The sequence below is a fragment of the Accipiter gentilis genome, chromosome 9 (genome assembly GCF_929443795.1).
Source record: "Accipiter gentilis chromosome 9, bAccGen1.1, whole genome shotgun sequence".
Taxonomy (NCBI): Eukaryota; Metazoa; Chordata; class Aves; order Accipitriformes; family Accipitridae; genus Astur; species Astur gentilis.
The window spans coordinates 671,244-691,725 of NC_064888.1; the positions used below are offsets into that span (position 1 = coordinate 671,244).

The following is a 20,482-nucleotide window of genomic DNA, read 5'->3' on the forward strand; positions in this document are numbered from 1 at the left end:
GCCCCCCCATTATAGGGGTCCCCTAGGTCCCCCCTCCTACTGCCTGGAGACACCCCTCCCCGCATTAGAGGGGTCCCCCCTCCTCGTGCAAGGACCCCCCCCCAATGCTCGGGGGCCCTGTATCCCCCCCCCATTCCCGGGAGGTTTAATGGGGCGGTTTAATTACCGGGGGGAGGAGGCGGGCGGGCACTGGGACCAGCGCGGCTTTCTCCTGTCCCCGCCCGGGATGGTGGCGGTCACGTGGCGGGGTCACGTGTGGCCCGTCATGGCGGCCTCCATGGCGGCGAGCAGCGGCTCCGTGACGCGGCGGCTGCTCCGGGGAGCGGCGCGGAGCTTGAGCGGAGGCGGTGGCGGCGGCCGGGCCGCGGCGGAGGAGCCGGAGGCCGCCGTGTGGGTACCGGGGCGGTCCAGGGACGGTGATGCTGCTCCCGGGGTCCCCGGTGCCGGTGTCCCGGTCCTGACTCCTGCCGGTGGCGTGTCCCCCTCCCCAGGGTGAACGTCGTCTTCGTGGACCGGGCTGGGCGTCACGTCCCGGTACGGGGCCGCGTCGGGGACAACGTGCTGCACCTGGCGCAGCGGCACGGGCTGGAGCTGGAAGGTCGGTACCGGCACCGGGGGCGGGACCGGCACCGGGACCGGGACCGGGACCGGGGGGAGGTGAGGGGGTGTCCCGGTGCTGAACGGGGGGGTCCCGCAGGCGCCTGCGAGGCCTCGCTGGCCTGTTCTACCTGCCACGTCTATGTCAGCGCTCCCCACCTCGACCGGCTCCCGGCCCCCGACGAGCGGTAACGGCCCCCCCCGCAGTGCGCCCCCCCCCATGTCCCCGTGTCCGTCCGTCCCATCCCCCCGAATCCCCACTGTTCTCTGGGGACCACCCCCAACCCCGCCGCAGCCTCTGGGGACCCCCAGAACCTTCCAGAGACCTGTGACGCCCCCCCTGGGAATCCTTGCCCAGCTCCCCCCGGGGACCCCTAACGCCCCTCCCTGGACCCCAACAGACACACACCCCCCCCCCGACTCCCCAGGGACCCCAGACCCTCCCCAGAACCCCCTCCTTAGTATCCAGCAGCCCCCCTAGGACCCTCCCAACCCTCCCAGGGACCACAGCCCCCTGCCCCGGTCAACCCCTGACATGTCGCCTGGACCCCAACAGACCCCTGATCTCCTTCCCCCCCCGCAAGGACCATAGCCCTCCCAGAGAATCCCTGACACCCCCCAGGACCCCAACATCCCCACCACAGACCCCTGTTCCCCCCCCAGCCCCTCTCCAGCATCCCAACACCACCCCATGACCGTAACCACTCAGCCCCGCAACGCTCCCCACCGTGGACCCCATGAGAACTCACTCCCCCTCCCAAGGCCCCGGGGGACCCCCCCACAGCCTCCCTCCCCGTGTCTGTGTGTCCGTCCCCCCCCCTCCAGGGAAGACGACCTGCTGGACCAGGCCCCGCTGCTGCAGGAGAATTCCCGCCTGGGCTGCCAGATCCTGCTGACACCGGAGCTGGAGGGGGCTCACTTCATCCTCCCCAAGGTCACCCGCAACTTCTACGTGGACGGGCACGTCCCCAAACCCCACTGACGGCGGGGGGGGGGGGGGAACCCCCCCCCCAGCAGAATGACACCAACCCCAGCAGGATGAATCTACCCCCCAAAGCAGGGCACAGCCTGCCTTGGGGTGGTGAAGACCCCCCCACATACACCCCACCTCCCCCCCCAAGCAGGAGGAGACGCTGCGGGACGGCAGAGCTTGGGGTGGGGGGGGGACACATGGCACACCGATGCCGGGGTGGGGGTGACACCGGGCTCTGCCCTGCGTGCCTCCCCACGCCACCCCCCCCCCCCACTCTGGGGCCTCTGGATTTGGGATAACGAGCGTTGCGGTTTGTTAATAATAAATCACGTCTGAGTGGTGCTCAGGGTCCCTTTGTGGAGGGGGGGTCAGGGCCCCCCACCCCCCCAAGTGGGGACGGGTCGAGGTGTTTGGGGGGGACCCTTTGGGATCAGCCCCTCAGCTGGGTCCTGTGGGGGGGCAGCTCTGAGCAGGACTTGGCAGGGGGGTTGGGGGAGGCTCAGCATTTGGGGCACGACCCCCCCCCCAGTGCTGCCCCATCCTGGGGGGGCTCTGTACCCCATAAGGGGGTCCTGCTCTACCCTGGGGGGGTCCTGCCTCATTCTGGGGGCTCAGTGTTCTGGGGAGGGGCATTGTGCCCCACCCGGGGGGTCACTGTCCTGTCCTCGGGGGTGGGGGGTGTCTCTTCCCCATCCTGGGGGGTCCTTTGCCCCATACGGCATCGTGCCCCGCTGTATGGGGGGGGTCCTGCCCCACGGCGGGGGTCCCGGTCCCGGTCCCGCCTACGGGGTCCCTCCCCGTTGCCCCGACTTCCCCCCCCCCCCCCCCCCGCTGCCCCCGCCCCCGCGCAGCTGGAGCCGGTTTAGGGCCGGGACCGGGGCCGGTGATGATGATGATGGTGGTGATGGTGGTGATGATGATGATGGCGGAGCAGCTCTTCCTGGAGGGGCAGCCCCCCGATTTCTCGCTGCTCCAGCGGCTGCTCTGCCTCGAGTCCGAGCCCTGCCGGCCCCTCCTGCCGCCCCCCAGCCCCGGGGGGGGCGCGTCCGGTGGCCCCCGTGCCCGCAGGTGGGAACCGGGGCTGATCCCACCGGGGGGAACCGGGGCTGATCCCACCGGGGGGGAGAACTGGAAGAACTGGGGGGAACTGGGAGAACTGGGGCTGATCCCACCGGGGGGGGGAACTGGGGACACGAGGGGTGATCCCACCGCAGGGGGGAACTGGGAGAACTGGGGGGGAACTGGGAGAACCGGGGGGAACTGGGAGAACTGGGGCTGATCCCACCGGGGGGAACTGGGAGAACTGGGGCTGATCCCACCGGGGGGGGGAACTGGGGACACCAGGGGTGATCCCACCGCAGGGGAGAACTGGGAGAACCAGGGGGGAACTGGGAGAACTGGGGCTGATCCCACCGGGGGGGGGAACTGGGGACACCAGGGGTGATCCCACCGCAGGGGAGAACTGGGAGAACCAGGGGGGAACTGGGAGAACTGGGGCTGATCCCACCGGGGGGGGGGAACTGGGGACACCAGGGGTGATCCCACCACAGGGGAGAACTGGGAGAACCAGGGGGGAACTGGGAGAACTGGGGGTGATCCCACCGCGGGGGGGGGGGGGAACCGGGGGCACCAGGGCTGGGGATGGCTCAGCCTGGGGGGAGCGGGGTGGCCCCGTGCAGCCCCTTGGGGGGTGGGGGCGGTGTCCCCCCATCCCACCCTCCCATGTCCTAACGGTGGCCCCCCGGGCAGGAACGGGGTCCCGGAGCCCCCCCCCGGCGCTCTGGAGCCCCCCAGCCCCCCCCCGGGGAGGGTCTCACCTTCCTGCAGGAGACCGCGCTGCTGCTGGCACCCCCTGAACCCCCCCTGACACCTCCTGCTGCCCCCCCGGAGCACCCCGGGCTCCCCCCGGCCCCCGCCGGCAGCCCCGACGCCCTCAGCCTCATCAGCCTCCAGTGCCGGCACCTGGCCGGTGGCACCGGTAACGGCACCGGTAACGGCAGCGGTACCGGTAACGGCACCGGCAGCGGGCGGCGGCGCAAGCAGGCAGCCCCCCAGCGCGGTGCCGAGCCCCGGGACCCCTCTTTCCGCGGGGTGACCCTCCGCATGCGCCTGGGCCTCCCCGACGGCAAGGCCGAGGGCTGCCGCCTCCTCATCACCGCCCGCGGCAGCAGGTACTGGGTCCCGGCCTCGCTGTCCGTCTGTCCGGATGCACATCTGGGCACCCCCAGACTTTTGGCTGCACCGTCCGTCTGTCCCGGTGAAACCCCCAGACTTTTGGCTGCACCGTCCGTCTGTCTGGGTTGAAACCCCTGGACCTTGGGCTGCACCGTCCGTCTGTCCGGATGCATCCCTGGGCTGCACTGTCTGTCTGTCCGTCCGCACCTCTGGGCATCCCTGGAACTTGGGCTGTCTCGTCCGGCTGTCTGGCTGCACCTTCTCTCCCCGCATCCCCTTTCCCACCAGGCCGGACACCCCGTCCCCCCTCCCTGGCCACGGCCCCCGGGGACCCAGCAGCCCCCAAGGGGGGGTCCCCATTCCTGGGGGGGGTATCCCCGTTCCAGAGGTGTCCCCACACTCCCCCTGACCCCCCTTTCCCGCAGGGATCCCAGCCGGAGCCGGGGGAGCAGCCCCCCAGCCAGGCCCCCCGGAGCGGGCAGCAGCTCAGAGGACGACGCTCCCCCCACCCAGGGTAGGACGGGGGAGGGGGGGGGAATTTGGGGGTGTCTCCACCCCACACACCCCAACACCGCTGGGGTTTGGGGGTGCAGCCGCGTGTCCCCCACAGGGAGCAAGCGCTGTGCCTCCTGCAAGACACGCCGGACCCCGCTCTGGCGGGCAGCCGAAAACGGGACCCCCCTCTGCAACGCCTGCGGCATCAGGTAGGGGACAGGGACACCCCCCCCCCCCCCAGTGACACCCCGACTCTGCCAGGACGTCCCCAGACCCCTGGCACCGGCTTCACCGCAGGGATTTCCCCCAGGTACAAGAAATACCGGGTGCGGTGCCGACGGTGCTGGAACATCCCCGGGAAGAGCGGGACCCCCCGTCCCCAGTGTCCCCACTGCGGGGAGCAGTGTCACCCGGCCGGCGGTGGGAGGAGGTGACGGCGAGGACCCCGGCAGCGGCGAGGGGACGACGGTGGCGGCGGTGACGGCAGCGGAGAGCTGGGGGTGGTGGCGGCTTGGGGGGGTGTCGGGGTCCCTTGGGAGCAATTAAATGTCCTGGTGCTGATGGCAGCTTGGCGTGTCCTGGTGTCACCTGCTCCGGGGGGGGGCACAGGGTGACAGTTGTGGCATTGGGTGGGGGGGGTGACTTTGGGGAGCCGGTGCTTGGCTGGGTCTGGATGCCGTCACGGGTGGTTTGGTGGCCCCGGCAGGGAGCTGTGGGGACGAGGACGGGGGGCCCTGGGTGAGGGCTGGTGACGTGGGACGGGGTTTGGGGACAGCGAGGTGGTGGGTGGGGTGGGGGTCCTTGGCGCTGACTGGGGACAGCGAGGTGGTGGCCAGGCTGGGGGGGGTGTCCCCATCTCCAGCCGTGGGCTGGGGACATGGGACGGGGCTTGGAGACAAGGAAGCAGGGTCCGGGTTTGGAAGGGCGGCCGTACGGGCAGGAAGGCGAGGGCTTTCCAGGGCAGCTCCAGGATTTTCCAGTGGGATCCAGAGCTGAGGCTGGGCTGAGCCCCGGCCCCCACCGGACCCCCCATGGGTGGCAGGGGGACGGGCTCGGGGACACCCCCGCCGGGCTCCGTATTTGTGAGGTGCGGGAGAGGATGGACCCCCCCCAGGAGCCGGGACACCAGGGAGCCTTAATGCCGTCCCTCGCCCTGCAGCTGGAGTCACCATCTTCCTCCCTCCCATTAAAACGGAATTATTTATTGGGTGTTGCTTTATCCCCCGGGGAAGAGCCGAGCCAGCAGCCACGGCCCCCCCGAGCATCCTCCCCCTGAGTTACAGCTGTGCTGCCCTTGGCACAGCACTGAAATGGTTAAAAAACACCCCAAAAAACCCCAACCCCACCCCAAATTCCCCCCAAAACCCCATTGTGGCCGGGGCGGAGGGTACATGGGGGAACCCCCAAACCTCCATCCCACCCGAGACGGGGATGTTCCCAGTTACGGCTGGGTGAGCTGGATGCCGTAAATCTCGCCGCGGTCGTGCCGTTGCCGGTGCAGGCAGGCGGCTTCGGAGGAGCCCTCGGCATCCCGCACGTTGTATTCCCCCTTCTTACACGCCGTCGACTTCAGGTAATAACCGCCGGCGGCCGCCAAACCCACCGCGGTGACGGCACCCAAGGAGCCCAGCGAGGCCACCAGCGCCAGCCGGCTCTCTGTGAGGCGGGAAGGTGCCGGTGACGCCGCGGCGGTGATGGAGAGGTCTGTCCCCCCTCCCCTTTACCGATTCACCCCATCTCACCGTCCACCCGGACCATCACGCTGCCGGCTCGCCGGCCGTGCCTGTTGGTCGCGGTGCAGGTATAAAGACCCCGGTTGGCGGCGGCGGCACCGGCTACGGCGACCGAGCGGTTATCGGCGGCGAAGCGGAGGTTGTTGGCGGGGGGCAGCGCCCACCCGTAGGTGGGGGTGGGCAGCCCCTCGGCGCGGCACTCCACGCTGAAGCTGGCGCCGCGCGAGACGTTGGCGGAGGGCAGCACGCGCAGGCTCACTGCCACGGGGCTGTCTGCACCGGGGTGGCACCGTCCATCAGCCAAAAACACGGCCCTGCGTTTAAAAACAACCGAAACCCCCTTTTCCGCCCCCAAAAAAGCCACTCCCCGCACTCACACTCGACGGCGACGGTGACGTTGCGGAGGGCAGAGCCGTGGGTGTTGGTGGCCCGGCACTGGTAGGTGCCGGCGTGGGCACGGGTGACGTTGGGGCTCGCCGGGGGGGGGTCCTGGCCGTCCCCCAGCTTGGCGCAGGCGACGCGGGGTGGGGGGTTCCCGCTGGCGGCACAGGCCAGCTCCGCCGGCGTCCCCTCCACCCAGAGCCGCTGCGCCGGACAGCCCGTCTCGCCGATGCTCGGCTCGTCTGCAAACCGGGAGGGACACGGCGGGAGGGGGGGCTGGGTGCCAGGTGCCCCCGCCGCCCCGCGACGGGGTGCGGGGACCAACCGCCCACCCCCTGCTCCCCACCCTGCACCGACGAGACCGGCCCAAAGGCAGCCGGGCTCCCCACCGGGCTGGCACGACGCGGCATCCCAGCCATGGCATCCCCAGCATGGTCATGACATCCCTGGCACAGCCACGCCGTGCCCAGCACAGGTACAGCATCCCTGGCCGTGGCATCCTTGGCACAGCTATGGGATTCCTGGCACGGCTATGGAATCCCCGGCACGGACACGGCATCCCCAGCATAGCCACGGCATCCCCGGCGCCACCAGATCCTCGTCCTCTCCCCGGCACTCACACTCGACGGTGACGACGACGCTGCGGACGGCCGAGCCGTGCTTGTTGGTGGCTCGGCAGACGTAGCGGCCGGCATCGGCCCGACTGACGGCCCGGCTCCCCCGGGCACGGGTGGCACCGCCGTCACGGGCACAGCGGGTGCTGGGCGGGGGGTCCCCGTCGGCGCGGCACGCGAGCTCCCGCCGCTCCCCCTCCACCCAGGTGCGGTGTGCCGGGCAGCCCCTCTCCGTCAGGGTGGGCTCGTCTTGGGGGAGAAAAGAGGGGTCCTGGTTAGCACGGTCGCTGCCAGCACGGCTGCGGCGGGAGATGCCGGCACGACTCACACTCCACGCGGACGGTGACCAGCCGGCTCCGTGTCCCCAGGCTGTTGGTGGCGTTGCAGAGGTAGGTGCCGGCTCGCGAACGGGTGACCAACTCCAGCTCCCCGGTGCTGACGGTGACGCCGTTCCTGCCGCAGATGACGGTGGGCGCGGGGTTGCCGGCGGCACGGCAGGACAGCACTTCCCGTGTCCCCCGCAGCCACGTGCGGTTGCTGGGGCAGTCGCTCGCCGCCATTTCGGGCATGTCTGGAAAAGATGGAGGGATGCACCGGACATGCCGGGAGCAGCCCGCGCCTGCTGCCATGGGCACAACCAGGACCCCCCGCTGTGGCGCTCACAGAGCACGGCGAGCCGGGCGTCCGCGTCCTTTGTCACCGTGCCGTCGCCGATGGCCAGGCTGGCCCGGCACCCGAATTGCCGCCCGTCATCCTCCCGTCGGGCCACCAACCGCAGCTCCAGCTGGGACTGCGGCCCCTCGGCCAGGACCCCGCCATCGGCATCACGGAGCTGCAGCCGGACAGCGGGGGGTTCGGCGACGCCGGCACGGCACACCACCACCACCTCGCTGCCCGCCGGCGCCGACGCTGGGCTCAGCTCCAGGACGGGTGCTGGGAAGCCTGCGGGAAGGTGCCGTGGGTTCAACGGGATTTTGGGATGGGGTCCGGTTATCGCCCCGCTGTGCCCGGCACCTTACGGTAGACGTGGAGCTGCCTCCGTGCCATCCGTGCCGCCGTTGCCACCGCCGCGGTGCAGGTCAGCTCCTGCCACCCCGGGGTGCCGGGTGAGAGCGCGGTGACGGCGGTCAGCACATCCCCGGCCGCTGCCACGGAGAAGTTTAGGCTCTGCTCTGCCAGGGTGATGGTGAAGCGGACGTCTCCGGCGGGGAAGGCGCCAGCGATCCGGCAGCTGGCGTTGGCGGTGGTGCCGGCTTCAATGTGGGCAGGAGCCCAGAGCTGGGGCGGCTCGGGGAGAGCTGCAGGGATGCGGTGTCACCAGGGCCATGCCTCATCCCCGGCTGCACCCCAGTGCTGGGTAGAGGATCCCAGCAGCCGGACCCTCGCCAGGCTCCGGTGAGGATGCGGAGCTGCCAGGAGGGCGGTGGTGAAGTCCCCGTGCCAGGGTGGGACCGGGCATCCCGGCACGGCCCCGGCCACTGGACAAGGCTAGGGAGGGATTCGGCACGGCGCGGTGGGCATCGCGAACGGGATTAGAGTCGTGGTGCTCAGCTAGCCAGTCCCAGAGAGTCCGGGATGGGAACAGGATTGGGATGGGAATGGGGATGGGGACAGCATGGGAATGGGGACAGGACTGGGATGGAAATGGAATTGAAGCTGGGATGGGAACGGGACTGGGGATGGGGACAGGACTGGGATGGAAATGGGGATGGGGACAGCAGGGGGATGGGGACTGGGAATAAGAATGGGGTGGGGACGGGACTGGGTTGGAAATGGAATTGAAACTGGGATGGGGATGGGGACAAGATTGGGATGGGGACTGGGGACAAGAATGGAATGGAGATGGGACTGGGATGGAAATGGAGATGAGTCTGGGATGGGAATGGGGATGGGGACGGGATTGGGATGGCGACCAGATGGGGACTGGGATGAGCTGGGATGGGGACAGGGTGGTGCTGAGCTGCTCCCTGGCTCCTTACCCTTCGGACAGGAGCATCCGCACCAACGCCGGAGCCCGGCCGCGCGGCGGGGACTTACCGAATACCGACAGCTTGACGGGGACGGCGGCGCGGGCGAAGAGGGGCCCGTGGGGCCGCAGGGACAGCTCGGCGTGGCAGGTGACGTCCTGCCCGTGGTCCCCGGGGCTGGCGGTCAGCAGGTGACTGACGGCCACGCTGGCACTGCCCTCGGCGGCACCGAAACTTTCCGTCCGCAGAGTTTCGGCACCTCGGCGCAACGTCACCGTCAGGTTCCCCACCGGAGCCACCTCCACCACCCGGCACGTCAGGTTACGGCTGTCACCCACCGCCATGGCCGGCACCGGCTCCAGCACCACCCGCTCCGGCAAGCCTGGGAGGTGGCAACCGCCGAACGGTCGACCGCGGCCCCCTCGCTCCGCCCGGCCCCCCGACCCCCGGCACTCACGGTAGACGAGGATGCCGGTGCTGGCGTTGACTTGGGTGTCACCGCAGCGCCCGTAGCACGTGGCGGTGCCGGGGCTCCACTGGGAGACGTTGAGGAGCCGAAAGCTTTGCCAGCGGCGCCCGCCGGCCCCCGCGTCCACGGTCAGGGGGGTCTCCAGCCCCAGCGTGGCGTTGCCCCCCGGGCAGGCGCTGCGGCTGCAGTTGATGGCCACCGAGCCCCCGAAGGGCACCACGGCCACCCGCGGCCAGGCCCCCACCGTGAACGTGCCCCGGGTGGCCCCTGCGAGAGCCCCCACCGCGGGCAGCCCCCGCCGGCTTAGCCCTGGCACCCCTCCGGCTGGAGACCACCCCCCACACACACCCCGATCCCGGTTGCGGGGGGGCCCCCAGTGCCCACCCCCGTGAGCCCTGCGCCGACACACCCCCCCCCCCCCCCCACTCCCAGGAGGGGACCCAGGCGGGTGGGCTCCTGGGGGTCCCCCTGCCCCCCCACCCCCTCTTGAGTCCTTGGGGTCCATCCCTCCCCCCTCCCGAAATAAGGGACTCAGGTGGCCGGGCCCCCCCCCAGTTCCCCCAGCATTAAGGGTCCCTGGTGTTGGGGGTCCCCCCCTTCTCTCCCTCCATCCTGCTGGATCCCAGGTGTCAGGGATCCCTGGGGGTCCAGCCCGCCCCCCCCTCCTCATAATTAAGAGTCCCTGTGGTCTGGGCTCCCCAGGGCTCACCCCCCCCCCCCAAATTAAGGGATCCAGGCATCAGGCCTCCTCGGGGTTCACACCCCCCCCCCTTGATAATTATAGGTCCCTGGTGTCTGGGGGGGTCACCAGGAATGCCCCCCCCCCTCTATAATTCAGGGTCCTTAGTGTCTGGGGTCCCAGGAGACCACCCCCTCTTCCCAGCACGATGGGTCCCAGGTCCCCGGGGTGACCCCCCTCCCCCGCAGCCCAGAGGCACCCAGGCGTCCGACGCCCCCCCCCCCCCCCCCGAACCCCCCCCTTACCTGCGAGCGCCAGGATGAGGGGGGGCAGCAGCCGCACGGCCGGGCAGGGGGGGCCCATCGGGTCCTGGCTCCGCTGGGGGGGAAGAAACGGGGAGGAAGAGGAGGCTGGGGATGAAGAGGAGGATGGGGAGGATGGGGATGAAGAGGAGGATGGGGATGAGGAGGAGGATGAGGAGGATGGGGATGAAGAGGAGGATGGGGAGGATGGGGAGGATGAAGAGGAGGATGGGGATGAAGAGGAGGATGAGGAGGATGGGGATGAAGAGGAGGATGAGGAGGATGGGGATGGCGAGGAGGATGGGGATGAAGAGGAGGATGAGGAGGATGGGGATGAAGAGGAGGATGAGGAGGATGGGGATGAAGGCAGCTCCTCCGCTGCCGCGCACGGAGGCGAGGACGGCGCCGGTACCGCGGGGCTGCTCCTCCCCCCGCCCCCGGCTGAGCCCTCCCGAAGCTCCGGCCTCCCCCGCCCGGTGCTGGGCGCTGCACAGGACCCCCCCCGTGCCTGGATCGGGACCACCCCCACGCCCCCCGTGCCCCATCTTGCGCAGGAGCCCCCCAAAACCTTGCCGGGATCGACCCCCCCCCGCGCTCACCCCTGCCTAGAACCCCCCCCAAAACCTTGCCAGGATGGGGCCCCCGGCGCTCAATCTTGCCCAGGACCCCCCAAACGTGCCCGGATCGGGCCCCCCCCCGGTGCCCCCTCCTTCCCAGACACCCCCCCCCCCCCAAACTTTGCAGCCCGGAGCCAGCACCCCTGTGCCGCGGGTTTAAGCACCGATCCTGCGTGGGTGCAGCGACAGACGGGGACCAGCTGTGTCCCCCCCCCACAACACGAGGGGTGTCACCCACGCACCCACGGGGGGGGGGGGGAACGACAGGGTGGGCGACGGGCACAAGGGGCTGGGGGGGTTGGGGCAACCCGTAGCCACTCGTGGGGTGCATGGCGTGTGCATGGCGTGTGCATGGCGTGTGTGCAGGCGTGATTGCGTGTGCGTGCAGGTGTACGTGTCATGTCCAAGCAGGCACGCATGGCGTGTGCGTGCCGGTGGGCGTACCGCATGCATGCAGGCGTGCGCTGCATGCGTGTCGTGCATTGCGTGTGCGTGCCAGCGTACCGCGTGCACGCAGGCGTGCGCATGCAGATACACGTATCGTGCATGCGGTGCACGTGCGTGCCGGGGTGTACCATGCGCGTGCCGGTGTGCGTATGCAGGCGTGCATTGCGTGCGCGTGCAGATACAGGTACCATGCGCACGCAGGCATGCCTCGCGTGTGTGTGCCGGTGAGCGTGTGCATCGTGTGCGTGCATTGCGTGTGCATGCAGGTGACTGTGTGTGCGTGCCCGTGTGCGTGCATCACATGTGCATGTAGGTGTACGTATCACGCATTGAGCGTTCGTGCCGGCGTGTACCGTGCGTGTGCATCGTGTGCGTGCAGGCGTGCATCACGTGCGCTCACCCGTGCACACCGATGTGTGTCGTCCCGTTTCCCCCCCCCGAGCACACACCGAAGCCGCCGCCATGGCAGGTGCCCCCTTCGCCCCCCATCCCCGTCCCCTCGCCGTGCCGGCGGCGCGGGCGAGGCGCGATTCCTGCCTTACCTCGGCCTACGCGCCGCGGCCACGCGCCGCCTGCCCACGCCGCCTCTTCGCCCGCACCGGCACCGGCAGCCGAAGCAGGCCTCACCGCGTCGTGCCGTGCCGTGCGGTGCCGTGCGGTGGCACGGCGTGCCGTGGGCCGGTGTCATGCCGGGGCGTGAGCGACGGTGCCAGCGAGCGACAGGCGCTGCCGCGCTCACGCTCCCGCCGCGCTCGCTCGGCGGCGGCAGGCTCCGATCGGGGACGGATGCTCGGGTACCGAATCGGGGGGGGGGGGCCCCCGCTCTGGCCCCCCCAAAGCATCCCCCAGCCCCAGCTTTGTCCCTAGAGCCCCTCCCCTGCTTTGGCTCCCATCCACCCCCCCCAGCCCTTATCCCCGGCTCCAGCCCCCCCCGTACCCCCCCAATTCCCTGCCCGTCCCCCCATTCCCCCCTGCCTGTACCCCAGTCCCCTGCCTGTACCCCCATGCTGCCCCCCCAGCAGGGCTGGCAGCCCCTGGGGGTCACCGAGGAGATTGGGGGGAACATGTCACCCCCCCAGCAGCCCCCCAGCAGCACCGCGGTGCCGGCAGGCAGCGGCACCAGGATGACACGGAATTGCTCCCAAGGGGCCAGCCAGGACCCAGACAACACCCGTTACAGCCCAGTGCAGACCAGTATAGCCCAATACAGCCCAGTGCAGACCAGTATAGCCCAATACAGCCCAGTACCGTCTAGTACGGCGTCATGTAGCCCAGTACAACCCAATGCAGCTTAGTATAGCCCAATACAGTCCAGTACAGAGTAGTATAGCCCAGCCCAGCCCAGTACAGCCCACTCCCCGTGTGTCACTGGAAGGAGTGACACAGACCTGTTGGCCTGATCCCACAAGGACGATTCAGCCATTAAGAGACATTTTTTGCCCCCACCGGCAGGGGAGCCTGAGGCCAGGGTGATGGGCACAGCAGGGAGGTCTCCATCTTTGGGGGGCCACCGAGCCCCCCCCCCCAGCCTTTACAACGGGTACAACCGGGGGCTGCAACCACCACATCCCCCCCTCCCCGCACCACTGCCAACGGGGCTGGATACGTCCCTTGGACCCCAGGAGGGAGGTGGCTTCATGCAGGGCGGGGGGACAAGGCTCTTGGGGTGGGGGGGGCTATGGCAGAGCCCTCACATCATTGAGGGGGGGGGAATCCTCCGGCCCCGAGCATGGCGGCTCCATCTCCAGCCGCGTCTGCCGCAGCCGGTAGTGCCGGATTGTCTTCTTGTGGTGGTAGATGCCGTAGATCCCGAAATCCTGGGATTCAGCTCGTACGCTCCCCACGGGGCACCAAGATGCCCGGCCCCACTGTCACCGGCTTTGAGTCTCCCAAGGGATAAAGCTCAGAGAAAAATGGAGCATCTCCATGATGTTATGTTCCTGCGGCAACAGTTGCAACCAGCACCATCTCAGCGTAGTGTCCACCATCCATCCCACTGCGGCTCCCACCCTGTCCCCGATGTCACCGTCACATCACCCGGAGGGAGCCGGCAGGCACGGCGCTCAGCCCTTGCCGGGGCGCTTGCCCATGGGCAGGGGAGTGGGACGGGCAGGGGGCTGCCGGACCCTCCGCCGCCTCCGCCCGGCTATGGCTGAGGCTCCTTTGCCGAACCGTTGAGCGCGGCCGTCTCCTCTGAGCATCCCGCTGTCCGCCGCTGCTCCATCTCCAGCTGCCTCTGCCGCTCCTGCAGCCGGTACTCCCGGATTTTCTTCTTGCGGTAGTAAATGCGGTAGACCATCCCGCCGGTGATCAGGGCGGCCAGCACCACCACTGGCAGCACCACCAGGAGCACCACGTCGGGGTCACGGTCTGCCGGAGAGCAAGGCTGGGTGGTCAGCGATGCTGAGCCCGCGCTGTCCCCCTGGCACCCCCAAAACCCCCAGGACCCCCGTCCCCACTCACAGTCCACCCACACGGTGACGTTCCGGACGGCTGTACCCAGCGGGTTGGTGGCCCGGCACCGGTAGATGCCGGCGTGGGCACGCGTGACCGGCTGCGGCACCCCGGTGGGGAAGGTCTCGCCGTCCTTGGTGCACTCCACGCTGGGCGAGGGCTTGCCCTGTGCAGAGCAGCGCAGGGTCTCATCCTGCCCCTCCGTCCAGTTCTGGCTGGGGGGGCAGCTCCCATCATCCATCCGGGGTCCGCCTGGAGGTGAGAGCAGGAGAACCTCATTTCTCCTCGGCACAAGCCCTGCCGTTGCCGCCACCCCAGGCCAGGGCTGACAGGGTCCCCATGGCAGCCCGGGGTCCTGCAGCCTGGTACGGGACCCCGGGCCTTGCACCGAGGCTGTGGGGCTTTGCACGGAAGGCGAGAAGTTTTACACCAGGGAGAAGGAGCTTTGCACCAGGGCATGGCGACAGAAGGGTTTTGCACTGGGTCCGAGAGGTTTTGGATGGGCACAGCAGGGTTTTGCATGGGATCGAGTGGCTTTGCATGGGGGCAGAAGGGTTTTGCGTGGGGCCAAGGGGTTTTGCATGGGGGGAGAAGGGTTTTGCGTGGGGCCAAGGGGTTTTGCATGGGGGCAGAAGGGTTTTGCACCAGGGCAGAAGGGTTTTGCACGTGACCGAGGGGCTTTGCACGGGGCAGAAGGGGTTTGCACCAGGGCTGGGGGGGGTTTCATGAGGACAGAGAGGGTTTGCAGAGGGCTGAGGGATTTTGCAAAGGCTCAGCAGGGTGTTGCACCGGCGCCGGCACAGCACGGGCTCCCACTGCCCCACTCACACGTGACATGCAGCGTGGCCGTGGCCGAGCTCTTCCGCAGAGTCTCGTTGCCCACGCCGAGCTGCGCGTCGCAGATGAACTCGGCCCCATCGTCTTCTTCACTGACCGTCAGCTCCATGACCGAGGGATCCTCCGTCCGGGGACGCGGGGCCCAGCGGCTCCTGCGGAGCTGCAGCTTCAGCCCCGGGGGCCAGCTGGGTGCCGAGGAGCACCGGATGACCACCAGCTCATCGCAGGAGGCGTTGGGGTTGCTGATGACCAGCTGAGGCTGGGGGAAGTCTGCAGTGGGGAAGGAGATGGCACCCAACCTCTTAGCTCATCCCAAAGGGGATCCCGCCCGAGCTGCGCCAGATCCGGGACCCAGCTCATCCCGACATCTCGCTCCCACCCCACCGAGACCAGTTGCGGCCCCAGGTCCATCCCAGTTTGCCCCGTCCCGCTGCCCCCCGAGGAGTGGGGGGCTCCCCAGGTCCAGCGCATCCCTACCCCCTTCCCGCATCCCCCATCCCTGGTCCCCGTCCACCGGGAAAGCCCTGTGGGAAGGACCCGAGCGGCCTCTTACCGTAAGCCAGCACCCTAAAAGTCGCCATCTTCCTTTCTCCAAAGCAGGAGAAGTAGCAGAAAATGTCGGAGAGGGGCTCGGTGATGTTGTAGAGGCGGATGCTCAGCCAGCCCGGCCCCCGGCCCACCCACTCCTTGCTGAGGGAGGTCTCCAGCCCCCCGTGTGCCCCGGCCTCGGGGCAGCTGCTGGAGCAGTTCAGCAGCACCGTCCCGCCGTAGCCCACCTCCGAGGAGGTCCCCTCCACCGTCACCTCGAAGGAGTTGGTGGGCGGTCCTGGAAAGGGATGGCAGGGTGCAGGTGGGATGAGCTGGGATGCATGGGATGAGCTGGGAAGGTGGGTCAGGGTGAAGGTGGGTCGGGATGCAGGTGGGATGAGCTGGGATGCATGGGATGAGCTGGGAAGGTGGGTCAGGGTGAAGGCGGGATGAGCAGGGACACATTAGATGTCCCCAGTTGGATTGGGATGAAGGTGGGATGAGCTGGGACACACAGGATGTCCCCAGCCAGGTCACATTGCAGGGGAACAAGCTGGGACATATGGGATGTCCCCAGCTGGGGTGGAGAGCAGGGAGACGAACTCGGACACTTGGGACATTCTGGGGAGGTGGGTTGGGGTCAAGTGGGATGAGCTGGGACGCATGGGACGTCCCCAGCCGGGTCGGGGTGCAGGGGAATGAGCCAGGACCCAGGGATGGCACTCACCGCACAAAGCCAGGAGCAGCCCGGCAAGGGACCAGGCAGGGAGGCCACGCCGGGGCTTTGCCGTGCCGGAGAGCGGGGAGCCACGGGGACGGGAGCGGAAGCCAGAGCCCATCGCCCTGGCACAGGGCGCTGAGGGGAGGACGCGGCTCAGTGGCACATCGTCCCCCATCCCTTGCCATGACGGCCACTCTCCATCCTCCCTCTCCGCCCCCGCAGCGCCCCAGCTCCGTCCCAGCCCCAGCATCATCGCCATCACCGGTGCTGGATGCCAGTGAGTGAATAATGGCAGAAGGAAGGAAGTGCGGTTGGGTACCGCAGCGCATGCTCAGCACGGAGGTACGCTGGTACACCCCGGTGTTTGGTTATCCCCATCCCCAGCCAAAACCCCAGCGGACCGCGGCGCTGCTGCCAATAGTGTTTATTGGTGCACCATGTCGTGACAGCATCTTCCAGCCTCTCCGGTGGCTGCATCTCCCTCCACTCCACCTCCTCGGCCTCCCACCAGTATTGGTGCCAATGCCGCCCTGGCACCAAAATCCTGGGATTCAGCCCGGCTTCTCCTCATGGGGCACCAAGACGCCCAGCCCCGCTGTCACCAGGTCTCCCAAGGGATAAAGTTTGCAGAGAAAAGGAGCATCTCCATGATGGGGGGCAAGAAGCGCCTCGCCCCCCGTCATCCCAAGTGTGTGCCAGCTTGGCACATCCCCATCTCAGAGCTGCCACCTTCCTGTAGCAACAGTTGCAACCAGCACCATCTCAGCGTAGTGTCCACCATCCATCCCACTGCGGCTCCCACCCTGTCCCCGATGTCACCGTCACATCACCCGGAGGGAGCCGGCAGGCACGGCGCTCAGCCCTTGCCGGGGCGCTTGCCCATGGGCAGGGGAGTGGGACGGGCAGGGGGCTGCCGGACCCTCCGCCGCCTCCGCCCGGCTATGGCTGAGGCTCCTTTGCCGAACCGTTGAGCGCGGCCGTCTCCTCTGAGCATCCCGCTGTCCGCCGCTGCTCCATCTCCAGCTGCCTCTGCCGCTCCTGCAGCCGGTACTCCCGGATTTTCTTCTTGCGGTAGTAAATGCGGTAGACCATCCCGCCGGTGATCAGGGCGGCCAGCACCACCACTGGCAGCACCACCAGGAGCACCACGTCGGGGTCACGGTCTGCCGGAGAGCAAGGCTGGGTGGTCAGCGATGCTGAGCCCGCGCTGTCCCCCTGGCACCCCCAAAACCCCCAGGACCCCCGTCCCCACTCACAGTCCACCCACACGGTGACGTTCCGGACGGCTGTACCCAGCGGGTTGGTGGCCCGGCACCGGTAGATGCCGGCGTGGGCACGCGTGACCGGCTGCGGCACCCCGGTGGGGAAGGTCTCGCCGTCCTTGGTGCACTCCACGCTGGGCGAGGGCTTGCCCTGTGCAGAGCAGCGCAGGGTCTCATCCTGCCCCTCCGTCCAGTTCTGGCTGGGGGGGCAGCTCCCATCATCCATCCGGGGTCCAGCTGAGGGAAGAGCATAGGGACAAGAAATTAATTCCCATCTGGAAATTTCCCCTTCAGCATTCCAGGATGGTGCCCGGCGGTGCCAGTCTCACCGGTGACGGTGAGCCGGATGGGCGTGCTCGTCTTCAGGGCTTTGTCACGGACGGGTAGCTTGGCATCACAGCTCAGCTCCATCCCATCGTCTTCCTCCCGCATCATCAGGTTGAAGAGCAGCGGGGACGGTCCCCACCCTGCCAACTCACGCTCGCCGGCCCAGATCCGCAGCCGGAGTTCGGCAGAGTGGTCGCGCGGCAAAGCGCAGCCCACCGTCACCGCCGTGCCGGCTGCTGGGCTGGTGGTGCTGACATTCAGCTGCGGCGAAGGGAAACCTGCGGGTGATGGAGACAATGCCGGGGTGGTCCGGTGACGCCGTGGCGTGAAACCGCTCCCCCCTTCCCGGCACAACGCACCAAGGCCATGCTGCTGGCGGGCCTTTGCTGGTGCCAGTGCCGCTGGCACTCACGGTAGACGTGGACGGTCGCCTCCTTCCGCTGCTCCATGCCTCCCACCGTCACGGTGCAAACCAGCATAAAGTTCCCTGGCTGGCTGTGGGACACCTCGGCGGTGGCCTGGAGCCCGTCCTGGCTGGTGGAGAGCGTCAGGGTACGGTTGGCGAGCTCCAGCTTGAACTCTGCCGCCGGGAAGACGCGATCAACGGCGCAGCTGGCGTTCACCGTCTCGCCGGTCTCCAGGTAGATGTCAGGCTCCAGCTTGAGGTCGTTAGGGAATTCTGCCACCAGAGAAAAACACCCCGGGATGAGCCAGTTGCCACAACCATGGCGGAGCAAATGCCGGTAAGATGCCGGTGCCGACTTACCGTATACGTTCAACGTCTGCGGCTCTGAGGTGGTGTTGAATTGCGGGCCGTAGGGTGCCAGGTTGAGCAGTGCCTGGCAGGTGATGTTCTGCCCGTTGTCCTGGCGCTGGGCCGTCAGCATGTGGGTCACCCGCACCGCCACCGGCTCATCTTGGCTGCGCTGTTCGAAGGTTTCGGTGTGCAGCACCTCGCTGCCCCGCCACAGGATCACCGTCAGGTTCTGGATCGGTGCGACGTCGTACACGTTGCATGCCAGCTCTTGTCTCTCACCCACCTCCAGCTGCGGTATTGACTCCAGCGCCGCTGGCTTTGGCTCACCTGGGGGAAAGATGCAGCGTGATGGGGATGATCCCGGTGTACCGGTACGGGCAGGGACCCCCTCTCCCCATGGTGCCTTACAGTAGGCGGTGAGGTTGACGGGCACCGTCATCCTCTTCTGGTTACAAACGTAGTAGCAGAGGATGCTGGATTTCCACACGGTGACGTTGAGCAGCTCCACCACCACCTCCCCTGGCTCCGTTGGCTCCGTTGTCACCAACCGCTTCAGAATTGATGTCTCCACGTTGCCGTTTGCTTTGGGATCCTGGCACGTCGTCTTCAACTTCAGCCGGACCGATCCGCCGTATTCCACCACCAGCACCGCCGGCTCGACCAACAACTCGAAGGAAGCTCCCAGCTGCCCTGCCGGGAGAACCCACGGGGTTGGGGGGGGGGTCGGCAGTCGAGGGGACCCCCGGGCTCATCCCCATCCCCGGCACGGTGAGGGGAAGGTCGAGGGGACCTCCAGACTCGTCCCTATCCCCGGCACGGCAGGAGGGAAGCCAGCCAGCTGCAGCGGGCAGGGAGAAGCTGCAGCACCGCTGAGCTTCTCCTTCGGCTGAGGGAAGTGGCCGGCTTTGCCGGTGGGCAGGATCCGTCCCCACCATCCAGCTGGAAGCCTTCAGCCGCTAACCCAGTGACCGGGGCAGGGGACACCGAGACCCGCAGCCGTCCCTCCGGAATGGTGACAGCTGTCGCCAGCCGGTGCCTGGTACACCCCCCCAGTCCCCTCCCACGCCACGAGCCGGTACTTTTCCGGCAAAGCATCCGATGCCGAGCCCACTGGGCTGCAGAGGAAGCCCCCCAGGGTGAGTCAGTACCAGCACCCTCGGGTGGGGGATTCCCCAGGAGCAGCTGTTAAGGTTTCCCACCCTCTGGTTGGGGAAGGGAGGAAAAGTCCTGCCCTTTCCCTGAATAACCACTGGCAGGAAGAGAATAAAAAAAAAAAAATCCTGCTGCAATCCACAGATTTCGCAAGGACAAACAAGACCTTGCTCCCCAGGCTCTCCCACGGGATGCGGCACGGAGGCGATGGCCAAAGGGGAAAGGGGGGCTGGGACGGATCCGGGACGCCCAACCCGGTCACCCCACCGGCCCCGTCTGCCAGGCAGCGTCCAACGCCGACACGGCGGCAGCACGCTTGCACTCACGACGACGTGTCAACGGGGACACGCGTCCCATCCTCGCCGTGACACGTTCATGTGACACACTCGTGGCGATAAGGTCACGTTGACGTGCTTGTGCTTGCACCAGCACGCTCGCTGCAACGCCAGCGACACGCTCACGGTACCGTCGCTCACACCCACGCGCTTGTGCCGACACGCTCGTGCCGGCCTCGCCCCTCCGTGCCGGGGACGGACCCCGGGGGGGGGTCACTGGGTCCCCACCACCCTCGCTGGGTGCCAGCCCCAGCCCGGTGTCCCCTCACCTGCGATGACACCCAGGGCGCACAGAGCCAGCGGCAGCGCCGCGGGGTGCATGGTGCGGCAGGGTGCTGGGGTGGGCGCTGGTACCGGCACCGGGTGGGCTCGGTCCTCTGGGAGCGCCGGGATGGGTCAGGCTCTCCGGGAACACCGTGAGGGGTCAGGAACACTGGGATGGATCCGGTCAGGCTCTCCGGGACCAGTTGGTTCGAGGTCCCCGGGATGGATCCGGTCAGGCTCTCCAGGACCAGTCGGTTCGAGGTCCCCGGGATGGATCCGGTCAGGCTCTCCAGGACCAGTCGGTTCGAGGTCCCCGGGATGGATCCGGTCAGGCTCTCCAGGACCAGTCGGTTCGAGGTCCCCGGGATGGATCCAACGGGGCTCTCCAGGAGCACC

General features: G+C 68.4%; 4 protein-coding genes across 8 annotated transcripts; 1 reads left to right on the forward strand and 3 right to left on the reverse strand.

The window, feature by feature from the left end:
• Nucleotides 1-250: 250 nt before the first annotated feature.
• Nucleotides 251-1,901, forward strand: FDX2 (ferredoxin 2). The gene is made up of 4 exons (XM_049810425.1): nt 251-390; nt 492-598; nt 698-785; nt 1,423-1,901. Exons 1-4 carry the CDS (start codon nt 266-268, stop codon nt 1,577-1,579), a joined length of 477 nt encoding a protein of 158 aa, XP_049666382.1. The 5' UTR covers nt 251-265; the 3' UTR covers nt 1,580-1,901.
• Nucleotides 1,902-5,595: 3,694 nt separating this feature from the next.
• On the reverse strand, nt 5,596-12,150 carry ICAM5 (intercellular adhesion molecule 5). 3 transcript variants are annotated; one of them, XM_049810786.1, is made up of 11 exons: nt 11,992-12,150; nt 10,389-10,493; nt 9,393-9,580; nt 9,006-9,317; nt 7,988-8,266; nt 7,632-7,910; nt 7,297-7,539; nt 6,975-7,217; nt 6,351-6,596; nt 5,983-6,246; nt 5,596-5,896 (listed from the first exon to the last, which is right to left on the reverse strand). In XM_049810786.1, exons 1-11 carry the CDS (start codon nt 12,135-12,137, stop codon nt 5,682-5,684), a joined length of 2,520 nt encoding a protein of 839 aa, XP_049666743.1. In that variant the 5' UTR covers nt 12,138-12,150; the 3' UTR covers nt 5,596-5,681. The 3 variants fall into 3 exon arrangements, with proteins under 3 accessions (XP_049666743.1, XP_049666745.1, XP_049666744.1); XM_049810788.1 differs by having other exon boundaries at nt 9,393-9,671; nt 10,389-10,461; nt 11,992-12,070; XM_049810787.1 differs by having other exon boundaries at nt 9,393-9,671; nt 11,992-12,068.
• A 1,012-nt stretch (nt 12,151-13,162) lies between these two features.
• On the reverse strand, nt 13,163-16,314 carry LOC126042976 (intercellular adhesion molecule 5-like). Its single transcript, XM_049810793.1, has 5 exons — nt 15,996-16,314; nt 15,294-15,566; nt 14,732-15,010; nt 13,913-14,155; nt 13,163-13,819 (listed from the first exon to the last, which is right to left on the reverse strand). The coding sequence occupies exons 1-5, from the start codon at nt 16,246-16,248 to the stop codon at nt 13,596-13,598; spliced, it is 1,272 nt and encodes a 423-aa protein (XP_049666750.1). The 5' UTR covers nt 16,249-16,314; the 3' UTR covers nt 13,163-13,595.
• A 108-nt stretch (nt 16,315-16,422) lies between these two features.
• On the reverse strand, nt 16,423-20,213 carry LOC126042975 (intercellular adhesion molecule 5-like). Of its 3 annotated transcripts, none has more exons than XM_049810790.1 (6): nt 20,092-20,213; nt 18,744-19,025; nt 17,991-18,662; nt 17,581-17,856; nt 17,246-17,488; nt 16,423-17,152 (listed from the first exon to the last, which is right to left on the reverse strand). In XM_049810790.1, the coding sequence occupies exons 1-6, from the start codon at nt 20,141-20,143 to the stop codon at nt 16,929-16,931; spliced, it is 1,749 nt and encodes a 582-aa protein (XP_049666747.1). In that variant the 5' UTR covers nt 20,144-20,213; the 3' UTR covers nt 16,423-16,928. The 3 variants fall into 3 exon arrangements, with proteins under 3 accessions (XP_049666747.1, XP_049666746.1, XP_049666748.1); XM_049810791.1 differs by having other exon boundaries at nt 16,426-17,152; nt 17,991-18,257; nt 18,345-19,025; XM_049810789.1 differs by having other exon boundaries at nt 17,991-19,025.
• Between the last annotated feature and the right edge of the window lie 269 nt (nt 20,214-20,482).

What these genes read in the sequence shown, in the direction of transcription:
- LOC126042975 (XM_049810789.1), bottom strand. Translation starts at nt 20,143, where the DNA reads ATGCACCCCGCGGCGCTGCCGCTGGCTCTGTGCGCCCTGGGTGTCATC. An exon ending in CGCCCTGGGTGTCATCGCAG is followed by an intron (nt 19,026 to 20,091) that starts GTGAGGGGACAC and finishes TTCTCCCGGCAG; the next exon opens with GGCAGCTGGGAGCTTCCTTC. An exon ending in GGCGACCGTCCACGTCTACC is followed by an intron (nt 17,857 to 17,990) that starts GTGAGTGCCAGC and finishes CATCACCCGCAG; the next exon opens with GTTTCCCTTCGCCGCAGCTG.
- FDX2 (XM_049810425.1), top strand. Translation starts at nt 266, where the DNA reads ATGGCGGCCTCCATGGCGGCGAGCAGCGGCTCCGTGACGCGGCGGCTG. An exon ending in GAGGAGCCGGAGGCCGCCGT is followed by an intron (nt 391 to 491) that starts GTGGGTACCGGG and finishes CCCCCTCCCCAG; the next exon opens with GGTGAACGTCGTCTTCGTGG. An exon ending in GCACGGGCTGGAGCTGGAAG is followed by an intron (nt 599 to 697) that starts GTCGGTACCGGC and finishes GGGGTCCCGCAG; the next exon opens with GCGCCTGCGAGGCCTCGCTG.
- LOC126042976 (XM_049810793.1), bottom strand. Translation starts at nt 16,248, where the DNA reads ATGGCGATGATGCTGGGGCTGGGACGGAGCTGGGGCGCTGCGGGGGCG. An exon ending in GCTGCTCCTGGCTTTGTGCG is followed by an intron (nt 15,567 to 15,995) that starts GTGAGTGCCATC and finishes ATCCCTTTCCAG; the next exon opens with GACCGCCCACCAACTCCTTC. An exon ending in CGTCACCGTGTGGGTGGACT is followed by an intron (nt 13,820 to 13,912) that starts GTGAGTGGGGAC and finishes GCTCTCCGGCAG; the next exon opens with ACCGTGACCCCGACGTGGTG.
- ICAM5 (XM_049810786.1), bottom strand. Translation starts at nt 12,137, where the DNA reads ATGACACCGGCCCACGGCACGCCGTGCCACCGCACGGCACCGCACGGC. An exon ending in CACCGGCATCCTCGTCTACC is followed by an intron (nt 9,318 to 9,392) that starts GTGAGTGCCGGG and finishes GCCACCTCCCAG; the next exon opens with GCTTGCCGGAGCGGGTGGTG. An exon ending in CGTGATGGTCCGGGTGGACG is followed by an intron (nt 5,897 to 5,982) that starts GTGAGATGGGGT and finishes CCCGCCTCACAG; the next exon opens with AGAGCCGGCTGGCGCTGGTG.